Genomic DNA, 27,080 nt, shown 5'->3' with positions numbered 1-27,080 from the left:
AGTCATTCTTCATTGACCTCACCGATGAACCCACAGATACCCCATGCCTGGAAGAAGCGACAGATTCTGATGGTTGTTCGGCTGATGAATTCTTTGTTATTGTGGACACAATTCACCAGTATCATCCGGACAACAATGTAGATGAAATTGTTGATGGCATCCTGTGATACCAGCAATATTTAACATTGAAAAATGAGCTGTTTCAGCATGTAGATGAGCTAGGCAATTTTACAATTGCAAGAAACAAGTGTGAAAACATTACTATTGTGCAGTTTTATGACAATGACGTAGGCTCAGTCCAGCTTTCAGTAGTCATCAAGCCATCCTTTACAGCAGCAATATATGCACATCGACGTGACTTTGGCCCAAATCATGAATTCTGGATTGGTTTACCTGCATTTTTCTTCACTCTAAGAGATTTGAAGAAACATTTATCAGATCTGTCTACATACCATGTTTGCATCAGCAATTATGAAGACAGATTTGCAGACTTGATTCCAGTTGGTGCAGGCATAAGTGAAGGAGCTATTTCAACAATATCTGCCTAATAATTTAACATGTAATAAAGTACATGAGTAGAAATTATGGAAATTAAAATCCAATGTACAGTTCACTTCATGGATATCTAAAATATCTGTTAATGAAGTTATATTAAGATTGTGTACAGATTTGTATGATTTTATGTTTTACATTTACAATCAGTCCTAAATGGACAACATAACTATGCAGGTTGTGTTGCAAGAAGTTTATAACTTATCATCGTCCCTTATTTAATCATGACTACAATTAATATATTTTTCTGTTATCATTATTCTTCCTAATGAAGTTTGATTATGAGTTTACCTGGGCTTAGACAGTACCAACAGCCTGTCTTATGCAACACAAAAAAATGAAAAATGAACTCATTATTCAACATTATATTTATATCATAAAATTATCATTTGTTTTGTAGATGCCCAGGAAAAAGAAAGTTTTAATCGGCACTCATCGGAAGGGCTACTCAAAGAGCCTACTATTAAATACAATATTCCCATCTTGATTAAGTAGATATACCTTGTTTGAAAGAGCATTGGCAACCAACTATTGCATAATTTTAATTTCAAATTCAGTTAAGAGTTTATTTGCAACAGTTGAAATTCACATTTACTGTGTTTTTAAAGAAAGAATATCTAAATGGTTGAATTTAGTAATACATGATTGTACATATAGATCTATGGTCCTATTCTACAATAAATACACTGTACATATAAGAACGTGTGATGTTGTGTTTTAATGTTATTGGTTGCATTTTCCTGCCAAGTTAAAGATGACACTTTGATGAAATTTTTTAATTGATAGGGTAATGTAGTACAGCCCATTTAACACGAATATTTCATTGGCTCGGAGGAAAGTGACTTTAGTATTTAGTGGCTTCCCTTTGAAAAAAACAACAAATGTCTCCATACGGCCCAAAGCATAATCACTGCTAGCCCCAAACTGGCATTATATAAACATTAACGCTCTTGGATAATGTGAAATCGTGTTTCGTTGGGACTATAAACTTTATAATATAAAATTATGCGAATTAAAATAAAATTAGAATCAGAGACTATAATAGCGTCATTTAGTGAAACACCAGCCAGTCACAGGCCCTCGTGTCTTTCCGAGGATTCATGATTTTAAAAATATTGTTTTGAGATGACACCCGACTTCGAAATGCTTCACAGTACAATACATAATGACAAGGCCGGACACTTCTAGGGTGCACCCTACCCGACTACGTTGCCGATCGCTACGCTACCATCGCATGCAATCGATTAAAACTTTATGTAAACATAATCATTGATGATTGGCCTATCGAGCAACACTCATGACACCTACCAATTCTTTATTGTTATTTCTGCAAGTCGATTGAAAACCGATTTTGACTCTCAACTAAACGATCTTGACACAAATGGATTACGATATGTCCGCACATAACAGGGGTGTGGTCGAAGCAAGTCCTCTGATTGGCCAACGCTTGCAAATCTGCACATTCTTTATAAATTCGCGGGAATTTTTACTTTCATCGACTGCTTGACCACACCCTCGTTTTGTGCCAACGAATACTTGCAAGTAAATCTTGAGATTAGCCATGTGATGATACATTTAGCGAGCATCGGGGATATTGGCAACTGTAATGTTAAAACTGCCTTTACCTGACTGGGTTAGTTTGATATTTGTATTTTTGGTTTATATTCTGTCCTGTCGTAGTCTGTAAATTCTCCAATTAAGTATCGAGGTCCAAGTCGGAATCATCCCAGTGAATGAATTAAGTCATCCATGGCCATGCCGAATGTTGAAACAAATATTCCAGGCTTATGACGACACACATTTCGTGAATGATACATGTTCTGCGATGTTGTCAGTTGACATGTGCAAATGTGAGATAATATAAAAATTAAGATTATTGTAATCAGTTTATTGGAGCTGTCCATGTAATGTTTAACTGTCAAACGCAGCCGGTGAAATCCCGCTAAGGGAATTAACTCTCGGCCCGGATATTACGTAATATTGTTTACGTGGTTACCACAGTGCTCATTTGCGAATGTCTGCGCATGTGTACCGGTAGAGGGAAGCAGCAGGGTGTCGATGTGTATCAGTTACATGCCAGGCCGTAGCGCTGATGGTTAGTGATAAACTGTTGGGGAGGGCTGTCCCTCTATTATATGGTCTCTGCTGACATAGAGTAACAATAATTACATACTGCTTTGAAGTGCATTCTGTTAAAGAAAACAACACTGATAATGAAAATCATGTTATACTATTAAATTTATCATTATGTTCACAAACTTGGTTGCAATACAGTACTTCAATTAAATATTCTACATTAAGGCTCTATATCATTTTATTTATCTGTAAACCACTGGCATATAGCCAGACACAATGGGGACAGGGAGCCTCAAAGTAGGGTGTAGCAGCAACTCAGAAGACGATGTCACACACAGAGAGCTATTATGAATTAATGATGTACACACTTGGGCAGAAACCTTCCAGTCAATATATCACAATATGTATTGCAATATCTCTGAAATTATTGCAATATATCGCAATATGAGAATCCAGCCCTACCTTTAATATCTTCTAGTTGGAACAATTAGTGTGAATAGCTGGGACACAATCCAATGTCTACATAGAATCCTTGTAAGTGACTAAAAAAGTAACTTTTCAGCAGGAAATGCGACTTATGAGAATGAATTGAAACTCCTATGGGATGGATCCAAAGCCCTAAGTCTAACTAGAATCAACGACTCAGGATATACATTGGGGATACAGTGCACTAAGTCAAGGAACACATGACAAGGGCCATAACTCTGTAACAATTTATAACACGGTTTCCGCTTTCGAACTCCCTCAATTCATTCATGTCCTGAAACCACATACCAAATCGGGTTTCCCTATCTATCATAGTTTTTGAGAAAATCTGTCCCCATTATCTCTGGCCGACGAACAGACAGACTGAGCTCAAACCTATATCCCCCTCCCACTTAATGGCAGAGGATAAAAAATAGCATAGAAATCCCAATGGTGTTGTCTGACACACTATAATGTAAGTCTAGCTTCCCTAATAACAGGATAGGGGCATGTCTGGTGTATAATTACAGATTCATGTTTCATAATGATTCATTCAACAGATATGAGTGAAGAGACTTCTGGACCCTTCACCAGACTTTTATTGTGGCCTCTTTCAGAGAGCAGCATGCACCAAGAAAGACATGTAGCATACGAACACCCTCAGAAATATTGAACAGCACGTATGCATCCAGTCCCTCATACATCACTGGGTCTCTGCAAATCATGCAGCTAAATATTGCAAGCATCATTATACACCTTATAACAGAAATACTGAGGACAGTCAAACCAGGCCAAATAGATAAACACAACCACAGAGCAACACACAAATGACATGACACTTCACAGAGAAAGACTCTCTGTCATAACCAACAGTCCTGGACAACGCATCTATGATGACAACCTTCAAGTTTGCTTTACAGGGGAACCTTTTTTAACAACAGTATCTATCCTTCAACTGATAATCTACTCCACCTTATCACCGAGAATGGGGAGGTATGTCTATTACTAAGGTCAATAACATAAGATACTGTAGGAAGAAAGACAACACAAGACAATGGTATTTAAAAAAGTGTATTCAACTTAAACCTGTGGATGAGAAAATAAGGCAATCAAGTGTAAGAGGGATGTAGTTTGTTAGAATTATGACTAGGGGTGAAACGGTATACCGCGGTATTTTGCCTTCGGTTCGGTGCACCGTAATGCAATCCCAAAATTCGGTATTTTCGGTTTTCGTACAGTCATTTTATTCACCTTTTAAACCTTTTCTAAAACGTCTTAAAACTGAATCATTTCATCAAATCTATGCATTTCATTGATGGACGGCTGCTATTTTCCCGGAAGTAAGTTCAAGATCGCCTCAAGTTGTCTACTTACAAAGTCTGCAAGATAGCAAATGCTGATACCAGATCAGTAGCTGGGTTCTGTTTCTTTTCCAGTTATTTCAAATCAGACGAACAGCGGAACATCGTAATAACTTTGAAAAGACAACTTTATTATAAAGACATTACCATTAGCCGAGTACTCACCATGTTTGCTCTGATACAACACAATGCGTTTTATAGAGCGAGTAAACATGCCATCCGAAAACCTCATCATAAAATTATCTTCCTCGATCTTATTTTATTTGATTATATTTAATCCCGTTTTCATTCACAAAAACACTGTTTACAGAGACATCGGAGAAAATACGCATACCACTTCCACTTACCATGTTTATGAGGGTCCGCTTTTCGCAACTACCGCGATAGCACCAATTTCACATTATTCTCAGCAATCATGAACTGATCACCGTCTCATCATCCATATACCCCTAGACCTGCGTTAATGACTCACTGAAGTCATGTTTCACAATTAATTGCCAACATTTTGTCTTTACAATCAAAGTGGTATGCTCCGTTGGAAGTCAACAGTGACTTGTGGAACTGTCTCATGTGTAAAATGTATCCAGCCACGTAAGTGCTGAGCCTATGTTAATTATTATTTTAAATATGTTCATAGAAAACATGCATAATACTCATACGATAGCAATATATTAACCGCTTGAAATATAATGTTTTTTTATAAATTCTTCTGGTAATGGACTAAATTCTTTGATGTCATATTTTCAGTTTGTTTTTAACTGAATCACCAGTATATTGGAGCAAAACATTTGTACACAGCTGATTGCTATTTCCGGCTTACTTGAATAACAGATAGCATAATGGGAAGGAAAACTGAAGTACCATGTGTTGTGATGTTTGATTGCAGGTTTCCTATACACATATCTATTTTCATTTGCAAAGTTTTTGTTCACCTACGTAACATTACGATGTAGTTTTGACAAGGCACAATACACGAAATATCAGTTCTGTTATGTCTACAGTACAGGTGAGGTGAGGTGAGGTGAAATTGGGTTTTACGTCGTGCTTGAGAATATTTTGCTCATATGACGACGTGCATGTGTGTGTATGTGTATGTGCGCCTGCTTGTACTAGCCCAGACTTAAGCTGGTTTTAGAGTGCTAGCCCACTGATATACCATGCCGCAGTGAAGCATAAATACCCCACTCAGACACATTATACTGACTCTGAGCTGACCAGTCCTTGCTGTACCCATTAATGCCGAGCGCCAGGCAGGGACCAACAAGTACGATATTTTAACGTCTTTTGGTATGACGCGGTCGGGGGATCGAACCCGCGACCTTCCGCTCTCCGGCCGGACGGTCTAACCACTACACCACGGAGGCGGTCGTCTACAGTACAGTACAGTATGGAAAATAGGATTTTACTTTATTCTGTGTTATGTATAACGAGGGAGGCGAGGGATGACTGCAATTATGGGTATGGATCTGGTGGCTTTCCCATCGCAGTTCTAAGCCTTATGTGTGTTAGTTGTTACCACAACACAAATATTTGAACTGATCAATGAACATTTAACGACCAATAACAAGAGAAAGCAGTCAAAACGTACTTGTTTCAAAAAGGAGAATATCATTTCTGAGTGAACTTTCAAAGACATTTTGAATGAAAACTGAATAAATCAAAATTCTGGAATGTGCCAAGATTGTGTATCAGTACTTCCCAGGGACGGTGGAAAGTCTCTAAATGTTTAACAGACTGAAACAAGAGATAGACAATGATTTAGAGAAAGGACAATGATCTGTCACACAGACTGTAACTGTCCTATGACAACTGTGTTGTGTTAATTTGTTTACTTTATTTATCTGTGATATTAATTAATATGTGTATTTATAATGCGCTGAATTCCACACATAAGGCATGCTCAAAGCGCTACATATTTACAAATATTTACAAAGCAAAGGTTATGCTAGAATGAGGCTGAAATTTTTGGAAAGTTAAGTTATAGATTGTAATATTTTCTGAAAAGATGGGTTTTCAGGGAACTTTTAAATGAGTCAATGGAGGGAGACATTTTGAGTTCAGTCGGGAGTTGATTCCACAACTGTGGAGCAACATAGCTGAAGGAGCGAAACCCGAATGCCCGGAGTTTCTGTCTGGGAATAGTGAGAAGGTGTCTATCTGCCGATCTTAACATTCTGGAAGCATTGTGCTTGGTGACTAGCTCAACAAGGTACTCTGGAGCCGTAAGATGGTAACACTGGTAGGCAAGACTCAGGACCTTGAATTCAACAGAGTCACATTCGACAAGATCTAATTTGTGTATCATGTTTTTAAAACATCAACATTTCTGGGACATAGTGGTGATTTCATTGCAGTAAATGTTGATGTGATGTTATTGACTTTTAATCATACTTGGCTACTTGCTATTTTGTCACACATCTGTGAGCTCCTAGGTTCCAGTGATACTTTACTTCTTCTATCCTGTCATGAAATGACAGTTTTGTTCATTCAAAATAGCAAAGATTATGATTATTATTTCCATGTTAATAAACAATGTAAGGTTTTGCTCTTATTGTCAATTTTTTGCAATTATGATCATAGCTCATATACCGAACCGAAACGGACGGAACCAAAGGCCTTGTAACGCAATACGTACCGTACCGTGGTAAGAACGTACTGTTTCACCCCTAATTATGACACTATCTGCTTATGCAAAGTGTTCAATATTTATCTGGACTTCTGTTTGTAATTGACTTTATTCAAAATTTAATTCGATACAGTTAACATTAATTTTTGTGAAATGAAATGTGACGTAACAGGCAGACCAAGGCCTAATCTATTACAATAACCAAGAACACATTAAAACTGCTGCCACCTGGTAATAAGCTTGTAGTCAGGGAATAAATACCTGTATATTTTGTTATTTATTATATCATAAGAAAAACATTACTTGCCACCTGGTAATAAGCTTGTAGTCAGGGAATAAATACCTGTATATTTTGTTATTTATTATATCATAAGAAAAACATTACTTGCCACCTGGTAATAAGCTTGTAGTCAGGGAATAAATACCTGTATATTTTGTTATTTATTATATCATAAGAAAAACATTACTTGCCACCTGGTAATAAGCTTGTAGTCAGGGAATAAATACCTGTATATTTTGTTATTTATTATATCATAAGAAAACATTACTTGCCACCTGGTAATAAGCTTGTAGTCAGGAATAAATGCCTGTATATTTTGTTATTTATTATATCATAAGAAAAACATTACTTGCCACCTGGTAATAAGCTTGTAGTCAGGGAATAAATGCCTGTATATTTTGTTATTTATTATATCATAAGAAAAACATTACTTGCCACCTGGTAATAAGCTTGTAGTCAGGGAATAAATGCCTGTATATTTTGTTATTTATTATATCATAAGAAAAACATTACTTGCCACCTGGTAATAAGCTTGTAGTCAGGGAATAAATACCTGTATATTTTGTTATTTATTATATCATAAGAAAAACATTACTTGCCACCTGGTAATAAGCTTGTAGTCAGGGAATAAATACCTGTATATTTATTTATTTATTATATCATAAGAAAAACATTACTTGCCACCTGGTAATAAGCTTGTAGTCAGGGAATAAATACCTGTATATTTTGTTATTTATTATATCATAAGAAAAACATTACTTGCCACCTGGTAATAAGCTTGTAGTCAGGGAATAAATGCCTGTATATTTTGTTATTTATTATATCATAAGAAAAACATTACTTGCCACCTGGTAATAAGCTTGTAGTCAGGAATAAATACCTGTATATTTTGTTATTTATCATATCATAAGAAAACATTACTTGCCACCTGGTAATAAGCTTGTAGTCAGGGAATAAATACCTGTATATTTTGTTATTTATTATATCATAAGAAAAACATTACTTGCCACCTGGTAATAAGCTTGTAGTCAGGGAATAAATACCTGTATATTTTGTTATTTATTATATCATAAGAAAAACATTACTTGCTTTGGTAAAATGTTGATAGCAACACCAGATAAATGTGAGGTGAAATTGGGTTTAACGTCGTGCTTGAGAATATTTCATTCATATGACGACGTGCATGTGTGTGTATGTGTATGTGCGCCTGCTTGTACTAGCCCAGACTTAAGCTGGTTTAATAGTGCTAGACCACTGAGATACCATGCCGCAGTGAAGCATGAATACCCCACTCAGACACATTATACTGACTCCGAGCCGACCAGTCCTTGTTGTACCCATTAATGCTAAGCGCCAGGCAGAGACCAACAAGTACCATATTTTAATGTCTTTTGGTATGACGCAGTCAGGGATCGAACCCGCTACCTTCCGCTCTCTGGGCGGACACTCTAAGCACTACACCATGGAGGCGGTTCAACACCAGATAAATGGGGGAGGTATTTGAAGGTTGTAGCTTTGTGGATTATATAAGATCTGCTAAAGAGATCCTCAGAATACATCCAGACTGTTCAAACAGACAGTAACATCAGCATAAGTACTCAATACAATGTGTAATGAGTGAGTGAGTGAGTTTAACCTCTAGGCTACCCCACCGCACCACAAAGTGTAATGAAAACAAAAGAGTCAAAATGCTCTGCAGCTCACCTGAATAAAGAAGACATAATGGCAGACATGCTTTAAGGAGGATAAAAATTCTGTCAGCAGTTTTTAAAGACAGTTGGGATCACTCATAAAACTTTACACTCCATTGACTCTATTTAGGTTTAAAAATGATGCTGAAAATAAAAAAGTTAACAATCAACAGAAGTACAATAATAAAATGGAAAACTTGCCATGATATGAGGTCATTTGACATTTAAGCCCAGTGGTTTCAGAAGAGAATGTAATGGGAAAACCCAATAAAAAATTAGAGACAATGCAAAAAGCACCCTGACATGAGCTCATCCAAATATCAATACGGTGAGGAAAGGTAACATCATAACATCTTAGGTGTTTGCCTCCACTCCGCCAATATGACTGTTGTGGTGGTAAAGGTTTAATTAAATGTGAAACCTGTGAAGGATATTTACAGGAACCATGAGAGATTATTCATACAACCTTCAGCTTCATAGGCTTGTATTCAAAAGGACATTTAATAACATTAGAGCAAACAATAGATAGATGGAAGGATGAACGGATGAGGTAACATGATTGAAAATCACTTGAATTTTAAACTGAGCTAACCATGCAAACCAGGCCAAAGAAACATGTGCATGCTTTAAGTAATCTCAAGCACACAGCAAAACCATCCACATCAACTACCTTCTTGGACCAGCATGTCAAGGCCAGCCAGAGTGGTAGGGGCTGTGACAGACAGATTAAGTCACACAAATTATAAATACTATAAACACCAGATGGATGTACCACCCTCAAACAAGTAGTCCTTTTGCATTTGTGCTCAACTGTGGGTTTGCACATGTATCATTTAACCAGCACTATTCAAACTAGAAAACCTTGTACTCATTAGTAATAACCACGACTAGTAATGTCAGGCATGCCACCAATATTTGATGTGATAGAGAACTCAATGCTACTGTTGAACAGGATCAACAGGGCATATCACCAGCCATGTCATTCCTGTGGAACCAATTTGACAGGTGAATAGCATATGACACCCCCAGATATAACTCACCATACTCCAAGTATGCCCTACATCTCATTAATTTACATTTTGTATGTAAAAATGCAAAGCTTTCTAAATATCAAACATTGAGGAGTTTCTCAATCTAAAAAGGAAAACCAACCACAACCAAGTTAGAAAAATATCTACCAAACGTCTTGTACCAAAATCACTGTAATGGCCATTGTTGGAAAACAAACAATCTGACTGGTTACATCACCAGTTGAATGACTCTGACACATCGTAGCAAAGGCACTTAAAAACGATGCATTGTGATCCTATAATACTATTACAATCCTTGTGATATACAGTACAACGAGAAATTATTGAGAATTTAAAGATTGTAAATTTTTTTTATTTTTTCACTCATTACTCACGTATTAAATGTGAATATTACTAGCAGAACTCCAGATTCAAAGACAGGTGAACAGTTAGTATTTTGTCAAGTCACCATGGGCAGCAATGCAGGCTTCAATGCGGCTGGGCATACTACTGATCAAAGAAGTTAGAAAGTCGTGGTCCATGCTGTCCCAATATCGGACCACCTCTTCTTTCATTTCAGCAATATTTGTCAGATTTTTCTTATTGACACTTTCCTTCATAAGTCTCCAAAACATTTTCTATTTGATTTAGGTCAGGGCTATAAGCTTGGCCAATCTAATAATGTCATAGTTTGGGTCCGAAACCAGGCCTGTGAATGCTTTGAACGATGTTTTGGGTCGTTGTCCTGCTGGAAAATCCAAACATTCCCATAGAACACGTGAGCAGATGGAAGTAAATGTCCCTCGAGAATATCTGTGTACCGCTCACTATTCATATTCCCTTCAAATACAAAGAGGGGCCACCCCCACACGTTAAATTTCGGACTGTACTTTGGGCGCTGATACAAAGGTTTTTCAGTTTGTTTGGTCCAGAATTTCAGTGTATTAGGAAACAGCCACACAGAACTTTCATCTGAGAAAATCACATTGTCCCAGTTAAAATTTCTATGCCCTAAGCACCAGTTCAACCTTCGCTCCTTTTGTTCAGGTTTCATGATCAGTGATGGAATTCCTCGACTTTTCCGCCAACCCATTGCATGCAGCTCAGTTCTAATTGTCTCCTTACAGACAGCCACAGTTCCTCTATCATTCATATCCAGCCTTAAGTTTTCTAAACTCCCTCGTTTGTTTTTAGAAACAAGAATACCAAGCCGCCTCCTGTCACCGACAGTCAATTTTCTGGGCCTACCTGCGCCTCCCTGGTGGTCAATGCCATATCCATTTGCAATATTTTTCAAAACACGATAAACAGTGGACAAAGGGATGCCTGTTCTACTTGAAATCACTTTAGCTGATCTGATGTCCTTGTTATGATACTCTAAAATCAACTTCCTCTTCTCTAAATCATCCATACTGAGGATCACTGAAGAAGTCATCTGCTAGCAAGTAAACAAAGGGGATAACTCTTCACAAACTAATGAAAAAGGATTTACGGTGTTGTCTCTCTTGAATGAATACAAACACTTGATAGCTGGTCAAGGTTGTTTATACTAGAAATCCAATTAAACATATTCCTAAAATTCTCAATAATTTCTGGTCATACTATATCTACCTTATTGTTCTATAATGAGTTATCGTTGGTTATGTGGATGATAAAACCTATAGAACTGCAGAAAAATGCAGCACATGAAAAGAATCATATGATTTGCAATTTTATCTAACAGGAGAAAGCAGAAGGACGTAGTTGGCTAACTACCATCGAGACATTTCCAGACTAGATTCCAGTTCCTGTTACATTGAACATATAAAACATAATTAACTACTGAATCATCACCTCCACCTGTTTATGGTACACAAGAGATTGCCTTCTCTCCTATGTTGTCCTTTTGTTATATCTGGTTCGTGACACTATCATGAAACACAAAATCACAAATCAGGTCTAACGTACTAATGTACTGTTAATAAAGTATTTCATCATACATGCTATATAGCTATGTCTGTATATTTTCCCACTGGTTTGTTTGGAAGCAACTTATACTTGAGCAATATCCCCTAAATTCTAATTATTTTTCATGGTGTATTCATATCAAACAGTGATGTCAAATAGTTGTACTCATATTAAACAGTGATGTCAAAATAGTCCCTTATTCACATAAGTGATGTTCAGATGAAAGGGCATAAAATACTAAGCTGATGCCTAGATTAGTAATGTCTATATGTGAAGATAAGACCTTATAACAATATCTGAAAATGCCCCCAAACCCTAATTATTAACAAAAATCTATCATCGATGTACTAAACAAGGATTTTCATTTTTGGAATAAATTAATAACTAATGTGAAAATGCTTCCAAATCATGCTATTCAAGTATTATAAGAATTTTATCTGAAACTATAAAGACAAGATTTATGTCATACTGTAACTGAAAATTTACTGAGTATATCATCAACCTATGCATCTGTCAGTAGTGATCTTATTGCAGTCAGGAAAGCAGAAGCACATTTCGAAACACACTTCTTGTGTACCTCCTGTTGAGGGTGGTCTTTGCCGATATCTGAAGATTCATTACATTGGACGCAATCATATCACAGTTTAAAAATGTCATGTGCATACTTCACATTCACATGAATCATATCTTCATTTTTGAATGTAACATCAAAAGGTGATCCATAATCGAGTGTTAAACCAAAATTATTGAGAAGAATGCATGTGGTGTATCGGTACACCTACAGCTTTTACACATGCCTTGCATTGTTGGAGAAAGTATAAGTAGGTACCTGTAGCTTGAACAAGGTGGTCAAAGCCTGGGTGGTACTGGGTAATGAAGCTCTCTGTGACATGAAAATCAAATTCTTTTGGACAAAGGGGTTTGGTGGCCGTACTGATTCATGGGCAATGCTAAGACAAATCTGGAGTCATAGCACCTTAGGCAGTGTGCTGTTTACTTCAAAACCCTTATGGCAATGCTTACAACACCACCTATACCAAGCAGTAAGTGTTGATGCATTTTCCTTGTATCTATCAGCAACATGAGGAGATTGGGACAGGGTTGAAAGCTGCTGACTCTCCACATCAAGCTGCTGAAGCCAGCACCCAAGAGAGTGACAGTGATGGCACTACATGAGGAGATTGGGACAGGGTTGGAAGCTGCTGACTCTCCACATCAAGCTGCTGAAGCCAGCACCCAAGAGAGTGACAGTGATGGCACTACATGAGGAGATTGGGACAGGGTTGGAAGCTGCTGACTCTCCACATCAAGCTGCTGAGGCCAGCACCCAAGAGAGTGACAGTGATGGCACTACATGAGGAGATTGGGACAGGGTTGGAAGCTGCTGACTCTCCACATCAAGCTGCTAAAGCCAGCACCCAAGAGAGTGACAGTGATGGCACTACATGAGGAGATTGGGACAGGGTTGGAAGCTGCTGACTCTCCACATCAAGCTGCTAAAGCCAGCACCGAAGAGAGTGACAGTGATGACACTACATGAGGAGATTGGGACAGGGTTGGAATCTGCTGACTCTCCACATCAAGCTGCTAAAGCCAGCACCCAAGAGAGTGACAGTGATGGTTAGCAGTAGCCAACCAGTGATCAGCCAAGCTTCACCTTCCTTCGGGAAGATAGATAATAGTCTAAAAAAGACTAGTTCCACCTTTGAAAAACTAGGTTAATATTATGGAGTTACACTGTGGCTGGATTAAGTAGTCTATGAACAGTCAACTTTAAAAAACAAACCAGATATAATCTTGGCTCCTAAATTATGAGGCTACTTCCTCAAATTACTTAGCGAAATCATGCACTAAATTTTTATCTGGTTTTCATGTCGGGATGAAAATGAAGAAATGCATAAAGTCAATGACACTTTACTTGGTAAATTTGGGCAGTTCATCACCTGATTTTACACATAGATTACAAATATACAATGACGAAAACTAATGAGTAGATATCATGATGCCACTAACCTGTCCTAAGTAATACACCGTGGATAAGATGAAAAGATTTTCATTGTACTCATAAAATCTACTTTACAAAGGCATTTGACAGTACCTATGTATTTATTGCATTTTCCATCTATTTGATACAACACAGACATGTAACTTATTAATGACATGCAGGTGACATAGTCATGATTAATTTCCACAACTAAATGGAGTTCTTAAAGTCATATATTACATATAAGTCCTCACAGCAAATCAAGTGTTACTTCGTTAGTAGAATGTACATGCAAATATGAAGAAATTTACCACAGGCTATTTCACTTCCATCAGGAGCAGGAATAGGCTCTGAATCGTCAAAAGTTAAAGTCATTGACATCAAACAATAGTCATAACTGCTATAAATTCAGAGAATACTATGTCTATTACAACATTACCTTCATCCTGTATTTCAGCTGTCATCACACAAACACATCGTCCAATATTTCCCTTTTGCTCTAACACTGTCAAACCCTCCATAACAAAATGTGACTATAAAAGTATCTCTGGGTCAAAATCTATGAAAAAAACTCTCAGGCAACAGAAGAAAAAAACCGCAGGTGGTTCCAGTACAAACTGTTGCATAGAATTCTTCTCACCAAGTCCTTCCTCTATAAAATAAAATAATCTCTGCACTTTCTGTTCTTCATGTGACGAAACTTTCATTCACTTGTTTTGGCAGTGTCCATTTGTAGATATATTTTGGAATAACTTCCATGGATGGTTAACAGAGACATGTGACCATATATTCAATCTGAAGCTCTCTGCTGAACTTGTTGTATTTAGGTGTGACTCTAATACTGTCACAGATACTGTTTTTGACCTCTTAATTAATTAATTAATTAATGGCTAATTTTTGTGTGTATAAATGTCGGTGTCAGGGAGTAAAGCCACACATTGATGGTTTTAAGAAAGTGTGTGAACAGAGGTATTCTGTTGAGAAAATTAGTTTCTCAAGCAGAAATAAACTCAATAAATTTTACACAAAGTGGGCATTTTATCATCCCTTTTCAGTAAGTCTAGCCTAAGGATACGTGAAAAGCAGACACATAGTAAAAGCTAGCTGTTTAATTTAAACTCGCAACAGTATGAGTATGAATGTGAGTGTGAATGTTTTGTTTTGTTTTTTGGTTTTTGTTTTTCTCTTCTGTTTTTCTTTTAGAAAATGTCAGATTGTCTACCTGTAAGATTGCATACCTTACAACTGAGACTCACCCTTACCCTGGCTGTGTTTCCGGTGAGATTCAAATTTACCAGTCCATGGGACTGGTAAGCCATTATTTTCACCAGTCCACTTCTTTTCCATGTTAATAAAGATAACAACATGAATGTGTGTGTGTTTGTGTTTCATTTTTAATAACAACAAACGTATCAAACTCATTCGAACATGAAATGTGAAATGACATCATGTTACTAGTAAACCGCAAGTTTGTTTGGCAGTACTTGTACAGGTATCAACTGTTAATTACACTTTTCTTTTCTTGGTTTTACGGAATAGTTCGGATGCTCTTGTGTAGTCGAAACGGTCATTAGCATGCATGTTGAGAATCATGATTGTTCATACGATGCTGCGCAAGACGGTTTCTGCTTGCAGTGTGGATTCTATTTTGCAAGCTAAATCCCCTCTCGGCAGGCACGCTACTCACCGGTATTGTGAGCGCAATTTCAGCGAGAGTACTGAAGTCTGGGAAGATGTCAGCATATTCAGTTATAAGAACTTTGCAAGTCATGTCAAAATTACCACTTCCAATGCCAGAATTGACACGTTTGAATTGCTGGAAATCACGAAGCGACCGATCCCGGTCGATATATGGCGTCGTGACATCATTGTTGTCTTGACCAATCACAGGGCAGAAGTGACCTAGTAGCACCGTAAGGGAATCCCCACCAGAGTTAGCTAGATCTTCTTTTGTGTCAGGATATTTGTCAGGATTAAGCACATTGTCCAACGCTTGCAGAAGGTCCAGGGATTTCTCAGGGAATCTCTTATCAAGGGAATTACAAGATCTTCAATAAAGCATGTCCTCATGGCTTCCACTGATCGTTTGTCCGCAGAAGTGATTTTTATTCCTCGGAACTGACTCTGTCCCTCTTTCAAATTCTCTTCTAGGAACTTTTCGTTCTCCCCCTTTTCTTTAATCAAATCTTGGAGTGATTCCTTAGTGGACAAGACCATTGGTCTGATAAAAGCCAGATTTAAAACTTCTCTCTGGAAAACGGTCACTAGCTTTTCCATAAGCGGCAAAACGTCACTCAACATGTATGCTGTTGCAACGAAAGAATACGCTTTCATTTTTTTTGAAATTCCTGTCGCTGCCGTATTGTTGCGTTCCGCCCCCTCCTCCTCGATTTCCATGACTAATGCAGGCCAGTTACGTTTAGTTGAGTTTACAGCCCGCCCTAAAGAGAGCCATCTAACAGCACATAGTTGTTTTATGCTGGAAAACTCAGAATCATCCAAAACTTCACTAAGTTCCCTCAGTCTTGCATACCTCGACGCTGAATTCTGATAAAGTTTGTACACCTGATTTAATGTATTGCGGTACTCTGTAATAGTTCCGGAAAGTTTAGCAGCATCCTGTGAAGCTAAAGCCACGCGATGGGCAATGCAATGCACATGGATAAGAAAAGGGGAGTCCTGTGTAAGTTGAACACCGACGTTAGTTTTGCGGCCTGTCATGACACTGGCACCGTCAGTTCCCAAACCAATGATTTTTCGAGTGGAATGCCCCATTGGTCAGCCACCTGTCGTACTTTCTGAGCAATGCACTCAGCATTACCGCTGTGTACTGTGAAATTTCCTAAAAAGATAGTCTCTGCTTTTCCATGGTGTACTAAGCGAGCAAACATGATGAGGTTTTTTTCAACAGTTACGTTCACAGTTTCATCCATGATTAGCCTGACAAACCGACTTTGCGACAATTTCTGTTTAAGATTCTCAATGGTACACTCCGTTAATGCTTCTTCCATTTCGTCAATTGAATCAGAATGTGAGTATATAACTCCACTTAAAGATGAACAGCCATTTCTCTTCTGTAGGTCAATAAGCCCCTTGAACTTGTTTCTTGGTACATTTTCCTTAGCCATATATAAAACTGTTCGCATCATAGCAGTCAAGCTATCATCATTTTTCGTCTGAATATCACTAACGTGAGATTCCATAGCCTTCTTTTGAGATAAACGAACCACTGCTTCATGATGGTTAGCGCTGTCACGGTGCTCTTTAAGGGCGGATTTTTGGAAATTGATACAGCCTTTAGTAAAGCCGTTTATTTATGCCGCAGCCTCACAAATTCGACCAAACATAACACCCGCCCCCGACTGCTTTTGATTGTCATATCGGAGCCATGGAAACTCCTCTTTCCAATTGGTATTGAATTTTCTGGACTTTTTGGATTTTGTTTCACATACTGTTTTGCTGGAAGTTGACTGTTTCTCATTTACATCTAATTTTCGTTTAGAACCAAAGAGCCCAGAAAGCGTCGTCTGCTTTGAGGCCGCCATTTTCAAACTGTAAACTTAGGAACCGTTCATAATTTATGGCAAGGCGGGTGATGATGATTTTTATAAAGAAGCACGTACAATGTGAATGATCCCCCTAAAATTTACGTACAAATTAAGTGACGCCCCCCACCTTGCAAATCATGTACAAAATCAGTGACCTCTGTCCCTTCCCATAATTTCCAAGCTTAATATTTTTATGTACAAAATTGCTTACTCCCCCAGTATATGTGTACAGAATTGTTGACCCCCCTGCCTCCCCAGAACAAAATGGGTGACAGCCCCTCTTAAAATCATCATCAACCCCGTAGCCATACACTATGAATGGTCTCTTAATATGTCCATTCCCCATCGTAAAGTTTTTTTACTATTGGCCCCGATAGAGTATTGTAATCTGATGCATTATAGCCTCACGCCAAAATGCCTCTCATCTGGGTCGAGGCTATGCGAGACGTCCAGCCAATGACAATAATCGCTAGGGGCTGTTACTAAAAATAGACACGGAATTCCTTACACGTATCGCATATGGTGCAGATCGAATTTACAAGGCAGTTTCCTTTAATCTAACAGTTGCTGGTAATTTGTATTGCCAATTTGGAGGAAATGATTTAATCGGGTGAATTTATTGCTGGTCCCCAGGACTTGTTTGCCATAAATATACCGGTACTTTGACTTTTTAACCGGTAAAATACTGGCATATGCCGGTAAACGGAAACACTGCCCTGGAGGTGATCCTCAATCCTGTAACAGGGACTTTTGGGCAATAAAAACATTGAAATAAAAAAATAACATAAATAAAAGTATCTCCCTTCTCATGACTCTCATGTATATGCCAGATGGGAAAAGCTCACCTCTTTCTAACACATTTCGTGGGTGTTAATTTTTTCACAATGGTCAAATGAAATTTCTAGCAGTTAACTATCCTTGACTTCCACAACATTGTAACCTACCATTGTTGCATGCTTATGAGTTCTTTGATATCAATGTAAACATAAATTAAGAGCTGAATTTATTTTATAATAAGGAATAACAAACAGAGCAGCACATTCTCAGCCCATAATCATATTAGTTATTAAGTAATCATGTATGTCATTCACTGGTATTCACTGTGGTATATGGTGTATAATAATTATCACTGTTATGGGGTCATTGGCTGTTCCAGATCTGATTTTCAACAGCTGGAATCAGTTCCATTTAAAGTCATAGAAAAGCAGATGTTGAAGCTTCGACTGACTCGGCCTAAAAGCTGAGAAAACTCCTTGTGAAATCCTCCTGACATGAGATGTCGCTGGAAAGTTTCCATACATTACGTGGAGCTGTTCCAGGTTGCGCTGGAATCTGTGAGACTTTGGTTGTCTGAGAAGCCTTGGCGAAAAAGGCAGATGTAATGGTTGATCCCACCAGCAGGGATAGAACATCCATGGGCATGTCTGATGATTCCTTATCTTGGCTAGGATTTCTGGGATGAGCACTGTCTTAAGCGATCATGCATTCCCAAGAAGTCGTCATTGCATCCACTGCGTTAGCTAGAGGATCAGGAACTGGGCTGATGTAAGTTGGTAACTGAGCGACATTGCAAACAGATCTGTATGAGACTGCTCCCCTTTGATTGCTGTCTGTCTGCAGGTGTCTGGATGAAGAGTCCATTCCATAGATAGGAATTTGTCCAGACGAGATAGAATATGCTGCATATGGACTTGAGAGTGGGTTGTAAGCTACTACCATGGAATTGTCCATAGCGTTTTGAGCAGTTCCTTAGGTGTAGCACACAGTGCTGAATAGCAAGGAGAACTGCCTATATCTCCAGAATGTTGATGTGGACTGGAGAAGAGGCACCCTGATTCGAGTTCTGTGGATGATGGTGTTAACAATATTCCACCATTCAAGGTCTTTGAACACTAATCTATAGGCTCCATGACAGTGTTTAGCTGTGTTCCTCCATTAGTTGATCCCATCTTGAACGTATCTTAGATGCAGATGGCCTTTGGATGTAAGATCCAGCATAGAAGTGAGAGCTTCTAGTAGCGACATCCATTGATGAAGAATGTGAGGAGATCACACTGAAACTAACATCTCGATGACGTTCCTTTGGAGGATAAACTAGGCCTCAACCGGTGTCAAATATAGCTATGATATAAAGCTTTACCTTCTTCGGTTGAAGTTCAGGCATTTCCATTGAACCAGGAACCCAAAATTTTCAAAGAAAGCTTGCAAATATTGAGAGTCTTGTAAATGTGCATCTACATCAGTGTTTGGAGACAACAAAATCGTCCAGGTACACATGAATTTGTATATGTTGAAGATGTAAATAGACATTGATTGGAGCTGTGATGATTGAGAATAGCCACCAGCGACTGATATTCTGCACAGTAAAACCCAGAACTTGAAGAGCAAACGTTGGTATCTTTGAGAGTCCGGATGAATTGGAACATATAGATATGCATTCTGCAGGTCTATGAAGATCATAGTGACTGTTTATCTGAGTTCATCTCTTGTTTTCGAGTTTGAAGTTCTGCAGATCAATAATCATATTGAGGTCTCCTTCTTGGGGATCAGGAACACTGGAGAGAAAAACCCTGGTCCGGGCCCCAAAGGATCAACCTTGATGACAGCCCTGTTTTCCAAGAGCTTGTCTATAGCTGCCAAGAAACTTGGGTTATACTAATATCCTATTGGGTGTGTCATCAAGAAGGGTCTCTTGGTGAATTGCAGGTGAAATCTTGTTAACTTTGAGGATCCACTGATTGGTTGTTATGATCTTCCACTGGACCCTTAACACACCTTTATAGGAAATATGTGCATCTTTTACACATAATTGTTTTATATAGCCAAGGTCGAGGTCAGTGCAGCTGAACTCTAATGTTGGCCTGAAACACTTTCCTGTATGCCTTGGAATGAGACTTGGGCTTGTTTCTGATGTCCTGTCAGAGATCCACTCTCAAGAACTTGCACGGGTCAAAGCCCTTGATGATAGGCCGCGTCCACCTGCACTCCAGCATCTGGGGGATGCCAACTTTCTCTGTACATCTGGTATATCAGCACTTCCACCTGGAGGAGTCAGGGTCTCAGGTCATCCTGAAATGCTCACACTTCCAGAGACAACATGTTTTTCGCTTCAATGTTTACCAAACTGGCAACTGTGTACTTCTGTGCACCTCTGAAATGTATTCAGCTATTACACAGATGAAAATCACTCTTTAGTTAACTACTAATAACCTAAACTAAAGATACTAACTGTGCTGTGACAATGTTGAAATTAAGTTACAATGACAGTAACTTACATAGGAAACAAGTGAGCTTCTACCATCTTGTGCATGTGCAAGAGGCATGGGAAAGGAAATACTCTTAGAGTCACAAGTTATTATGGATAGTTGATAGAAGAGGATGTCTGTTGAAAATCTGACGACTGGTGTGAATCAGGGTTTAGCCAATGCTATAATTGAGGTGTTGTCTTTGTTTTGTATTCAGTTTATCAGCCAACCAAACTTTTAGATAAATCATAGCAGCAATACACATGACCCATTTAGCACGTTTTGGTAATTAATGCAAGAAACCATCTGATCACCTTTGGAAATAATTACCACCTACATGGTTTAGTAGATAGACTGCCTGGACTGAGGCAAGTTGGTGGTTGGATATCATACAAATGACCTGTTTGACTTCTATTTCAGAAAGTGTCAACTTATTGTAAAGGTAATATACGTTTATGGATAAAACAACCTCAGATGACAGCACCTTTAGCTCCTGTTAACAACTAATATGAGAAAAGCAGCCAAATTCCCTTTCAAAACACCTCGTTACCAGAATCACACCCTCCACACCACTGTCCACAGAGAGCCAGCCCAATCAGTCCTGTACATTCATTTCCAGTCCTGAACCAAAACTGGCATAATCTCAACTCTCACAAGAACAGTGATCAATCTCTTCTATGTCTCTACAGAAGAAATTCAGCCCCTCTGCCATTGGGAGCCAGTGGAAGGAAAACTTCAGAACATCATGAACATGCCCTAATCACAACACTTTGTTGGATGAAGTACAAATCCTATCAAGCCATCTCAATGACTTTACCAAACAAAATTTAACTGAAGCCCTTCAAATCCAACAACACAAACCCTTAATAAACAGTGATCAAGGATACCTCATGACCTCTGACCAATGAACTGATTCAACAACAGAACACTCCAGCTTTCGTGTCTAAAATATGTTATCAGCACTGTATATGTGTACCTCATTACAAGGGTTCCGGGGCAGTAGGTAGCCAAGTGGTTAAAGCATTCGCTCGTCATGCCGAAGACCCAGGTTCAGAATCCCCACATGGGTACAATGTGTGAAGCCCATTTTGGGGTCCCCCGCCGTGATATTGCTGGAATATTGCTAAAAGGAATATCTATTACTGCCATAAATTTATGCTGATGTCACATGGCATGCCCAACAGCACCGCCATAAAAACTTACCATAACAAGTGATAGTTTTCTGAATTTGTATTTGAGATATACCTGTGCACATTTTCATTCCCATATAAGGTGGCATTCATAGGTTTTCAATCCCACCATTTGGCTGTCCTGCGTTGCACTAGCAAACAAGCCAGTCAAGTGAGGTGAGTAAGTCCAGTCAAGTAGGTAGGGACCAGGGTCAATAAATGTAGCAGACAAAATAAATCTGGGTCTGCCTTAGCAACAGGTAACGTACATGGCTGAGCTACCTGCAACCTTACAGTGGAGGCAACATGTCTGAGTGTTAACATGGGTGGTGGAGATACAGGATAGGGCACTGCCATGGGGAACGACAACCCCCATAGCCGGCTGTGCTCTGGACCTCAAAACTGGCATTCAGAGATATTCTAAAAAAATACTCAATCTCACCTCTACTGTAATTTGAAATATCAAGAAAGAGAGCCACTCAATGTTTGGTAAGCACTGATACCAAAACATTATCTGCATAAATACTGAGGCTAAAAGCTAACAGTAAAATGTAAATATGTTCTCATAAGGAGAACCATACATGCCAAACAAAATTGTACAAAATATGGCAGAGTAATGGCCATGAAAAGATATTTCAGTATGACTGTGCACTGCAAGAATAGGAACAAAACTTAAGCTTTGGAATAAATACAGATGTCACAGCTGGTGGGAACAAGCTAGCATGAGAAGTTTGAGAGCCGCTGGTCCAGTGCCAGGAAGGCATTTTGATGAACAAAGGTCAAATTAAACCTATACCAAAAATGACTGCAGTTTTTTTTAAAAAGTGCCATAACACGGTAGCTCACCTGAATATATAGTTGACAATCTAAAATGTTAACAAAGACAGACATGTAATTCCTTAGTGGTCACAGTGAGTCTAAAATTATCAGTGCATATACACTCTAATTTTTCAATATGGTGTCACAACATATAAGTCTCTTTATTCATAATATTCTCATAAGTAAAAAGAGATCTCAAAATATTTCGAAATGCTACAATATATAGATTAGGGCTGTAAACTAAGGGATATGATCTCAAAACAAAACAAACCTTGTGCACCAAGCATTGTCGCTTTGACAGTAGATAGGATTTTTAACTGCGTGCCGATTGTAGGGATTCTTTCACATACTTGCAGTAGATTCTGAAAGGGAAAAACAATCATTATGTATTTCTTCCTCTCTCATACAAGAAGGAACAAATGAATATTTATTTATTTATTTCAGTTTTAGCTCTCTACTCTTAAGCACGTATCTGTACAAAATGTGGAGAAAACTACGAAATATGCAAAATACAGTGACAAAGTTGTCAACTGTCAGAAAGAAAGATATCTGCTGGACTATCTCATTAAAGCAAAACATGTGTTTCAAGTAACATTTCTGGACAACTTATGGGTTTTATACATGTAACCCCAGTTTCTTCTTTTGGATTATGTAATGCATAGTGCCTGAAAATATAGCAATTTTAAAAACTATTCCAGCAGTGTGGCTGACAGCAGTTTAAGGTGACTTCTTCAGGGCACGTATTGCTGGTCATGGTAGTAACACATCAGGACACACCTTTATATATACTGTGATGTCATGTGCACTTCTGCTTTACTAACATCACATCCAGTTGAGGAAAATGAATGCCCAATGCTCCAGACTTTTGAACAGAAAGTTTTATGCCTGAAGCTACTTCAACAACAAAGTATTAATCTCTTCCCATGGCCTCTCTACAAGACTGACACGTAACAGCAGCTCTGTGGCAAGACATCTTTAAGACAGAACATCCTATTGATCTTACAAAGGAATAGCTATCTGAATAATACAGAAAATTTGAACTATAAATTGTATATTTATAATGCTTATCCTATCTCACGGAGTGTACTCTCTTTCTTTTATTTGACTGTAGAGTGGAAACAAACTGCAAATAAAGTTTGTGGCCTCTCTTGAACCCTTCGCCCGAACATTCCCCACTACTCCCTACTCCCAGCCTGGTAATGCTCCTGAGAAGCATGCAGCCTGCTCTCTGGTTGATCACGTGACTTCCCAGCCTTGTCATTCTCGTCTTGGAGCAACTGTCATAATCTGTGAAGTGGGGATGGTCGGACAGGAATCCATTGTGTAGGATAAGTATTATAAATATACAATTTGTGGCGTGGTTGGCGAGCTGGCTAAGGCACCAGGCTAGTGATCTAGAGAGCTTGAGGTGACGGGATTGAGCCCTACTGTGACCGGGTGTAAAAACCTTGGAGTCAACTTTGTGTGCAGACTCTTTCAGTGTTGTCACAATCCCAAGTGTACAGTACACAACCCTGTGCACTTAAAAGAACCCACGAATCCGTTGGTATATGACCAGATGGTGGCCACATGAAAACGTGTAAAACACCTAGTTGCGGGTACAGCAACGTGCAGTAAACTTGGACAAAGTACTGTGACTATGTTTCCCAGTCCACCCAGCTGTGAATGGGTCCCTTGTAAGGATCGGAGAGCCACATTAACTTAAGGGCGCCTAAATGGCTGCAAAAGTTGTATGATCCCAAGGGAGTTGAGACTGACATCAATGACTGAGGGAAAAACAAAGCGCCTTCGAGCAGCTAGGCTGAGCTGGATATTGGTGCTATACAAATATCATATAATATAAATAATAACAGTTACACAAATCCAAACCCATGTAGATCCATAGTCAGACGTTTCTGCGGACTCGTAACCAAATGATAGATAATCCCTATCCAGTAGTACTGGATAGATGGTACCTCAAAATGAGAATCGGTACCCAATGAAATACATATGATTCGAAACATTAATTGTTTGTATTGCATTTCATATCTGCAGCATTGACCAACTGAAAATATATATGACTTTGCTTGAATTGTGTTTCATATAACAACATATGAGTAGTCAAATCACTCTCTATGTAAAAAGCTTCATGTTACACTGTCCAAACTCCAAGAACTTGTGGTTTGAATACTAAAACTTCAATGTGCCACCACAATCAAACGCATGTGCATAGGTGACTGAGTGAGCAGTAGTGAATGAAATCATGTTTTAAGAAGTGAAAATTCTTTCATCTTTGGATGAGTTATTGGAAAGGAGATGGTCATGAGAGACATGTTCATGAGTTTCATAATGCAACATACAAAATATCAAAGTTTCAAATATACCTAAAGAACAAATGCAATAAATTGCATCATGAAGCAGAATTTGATTTTGAAAGTAAAACTTAAACATTTTGGTGAACTTCCAAAAGAGCCAAAGCATAAGGAGGTCCACCAATCTTCCCAATAACTGCTTGTTATTTTAATACATATAAAGTAAGGATGTATGTTGACTCTTCCAGTGTTATCAAGCTGGCGTGACTACAACCAACCGGAATATCGATGTGGTGATATAAGTATGAGATTGGAGAGTAGTCTCCAACTTAACTGGCTCTTTCGGTAAGAATTAAATATACATGACATGATTCTGCATCAGTTAGATTATCGGAAAAACATAAAACACATATCCAACCAAAAATAAAAAGCAAATACCATACTTTTGGTTTGTTTTTGTTTCAACATTTCACTATCCCAGCATGTGTTACATGCCAAGATTTTTAAAGTCAGCTGCTTAAAACTAAAAATAAACAGCGCAACTAGAAACAATCTGAATAACACATGATGTGGTGCAAAAGTAGTGTTCAATAGAGCTATTCCGGTGAGGGTGAAGCTTGCATTAGATATGGCATACAGCATTGCAAGGGCAACATATTTAATACCGGTATGGGCGATAGGCTAGGTGATGGAGATAATCACTCAGTATGAAACACTTTAATCAGGAAACAATAGGGCATTGTAAATTTAGTGGAAGAGCTCCCCCAAAACATTTACTTTCATTTAATAACATTAGATTATGGGGAAAAAAAATAGACTACGAACACAAGTAAGTTTCTGTAAGGAAGATATATACACACGCCAAGTTTCAGACCAGCCAAAGCGGTGTACCCTTCAGTGAAAGACAAGCAGGTTTTAAATAGACCACGATTTATGTCCCTACCAAACAGCTGTGAACTTCACTGACCCAGAGCTTATGTATATTGTTTACGTTGGTTTATATTCAGTGTTCTTAACATAAATAATGCAATCAAACTGCATGTAGAGGGCTTAGAACATTAATGTTACAAAATCATTCATTGTAGCAGATATGTATATACCCAGTACGTACCATTCTCATCTTTTTGTCTGTGCAGTCAGCAGCTAACTTCTTTGCCAGCCTTGTCACTTCTTCAGATGCTTCGGCAATACCTTTTGCAGTGGCAATCAGATCCTTTTTGGTTCCCCCTTCACCTCTGTGGACAAACAAGGGATGATAAACAGCCAATTTTGACAAAACATCTGAACAAGTATCATGTATGGAGTTATTACAAATAGATGATCACTTTTCATCACTAAACGTGTCTTGCAAAAAGAAATCCTTCGGATTTGTTCTCCACTGGTGATAAACGACCGGAATAGAAAGAATGTATGTCACACTGTATGTAAATGGTTGCAATATCCAAACTAGCTAAAAGGCAAACAGGCAAAGCATGCAAAAGATTACAGTGAGTAAGACATCAGCACTCGGGGATGATTTGATTATGAAAGAAAAGAGCACGTCATGGTAAATTTTTTCACATATTATCCACATAGCAATGACTGAGCACTGTGCCAGAGAATGAAACAGCGTAATATTCTTGCTATTTGGCTAACATCACTATAAAGATATCCTCAGATTTGTTGTTATGTGTCCTTTCCTTGACTCCAGTGTCTGCAGCCCATACTGTCAGAGCTGACCCTGTCACTGGCGCTAAGTTTAGTCAGATATGTTTCTATGGTCGGTGACATGGTGAGTGAGTGAGTTTATTTTTACACTGCACTAAGCAGTATTCCAGCTATATGGCAGCGGTGTGTAAATAATTATTTTTTTATCAAATAAAAATTTTGAGCAAAAGTAGGAAAATACATTTCCAGAATAAACTGAAATGGATATATAACTCAAACCTTGTAGACAATTTGAGTTAGGTAGATAGGTTACATGAGTTGTTTTGTATTTTTGGTTTTAGAAATGTGACTGAGTTAGAACCTCAACTG

The 27,080-nt window shown here is 38.4% G+C and overlaps 1 protein-coding gene across 1 annotated transcript in view; it reads right to left on the bottom strand.

Moving 5' to 3' along the window:
* LOC124290485 (vinculin-like) overlaps window positions 1-27,080 on the bottom strand; it is a 128,182-nt gene that overhangs the window by 12,530 nt on the left and 88,572 nt on the right. Inside the window, exons 23-25 of the mRNA XM_046727196.1 lie at window positions 26,176-26,299; window positions 23,045-23,135; window positions 14,304-14,342 (exon numbers count right to left, since the gene is read on the bottom strand). Coding sequence (XP_046583152.1) covers window positions 14,304-14,342; window positions 23,045-23,135; window positions 26,176-26,299 — 254 coding nt within the window. The remainder of the gene's footprint in view (window positions 1-14,303; window positions 14,343-23,044; window positions 23,136-26,175; window positions 26,300-27,080) is intronic.

The sequence above is a fragment of the Haliotis rubra genome, unplaced genomic scaffold (genome assembly GCF_003918875.1).
Source record: "Haliotis rubra isolate DU_JTF1 unplaced genomic scaffold, ASM391887v1 Scf467, whole genome shotgun sequence".
NCBI lineage: Eukaryota > Metazoa > Mollusca > Gastropoda > Lepetellida > Haliotidae > Haliotis > Haliotis rubra.
The sequence above is the reverse complement of the archived record's forward strand: the minus strand, read 5'-3'. Positions and strand labels throughout refer to the sequence as shown.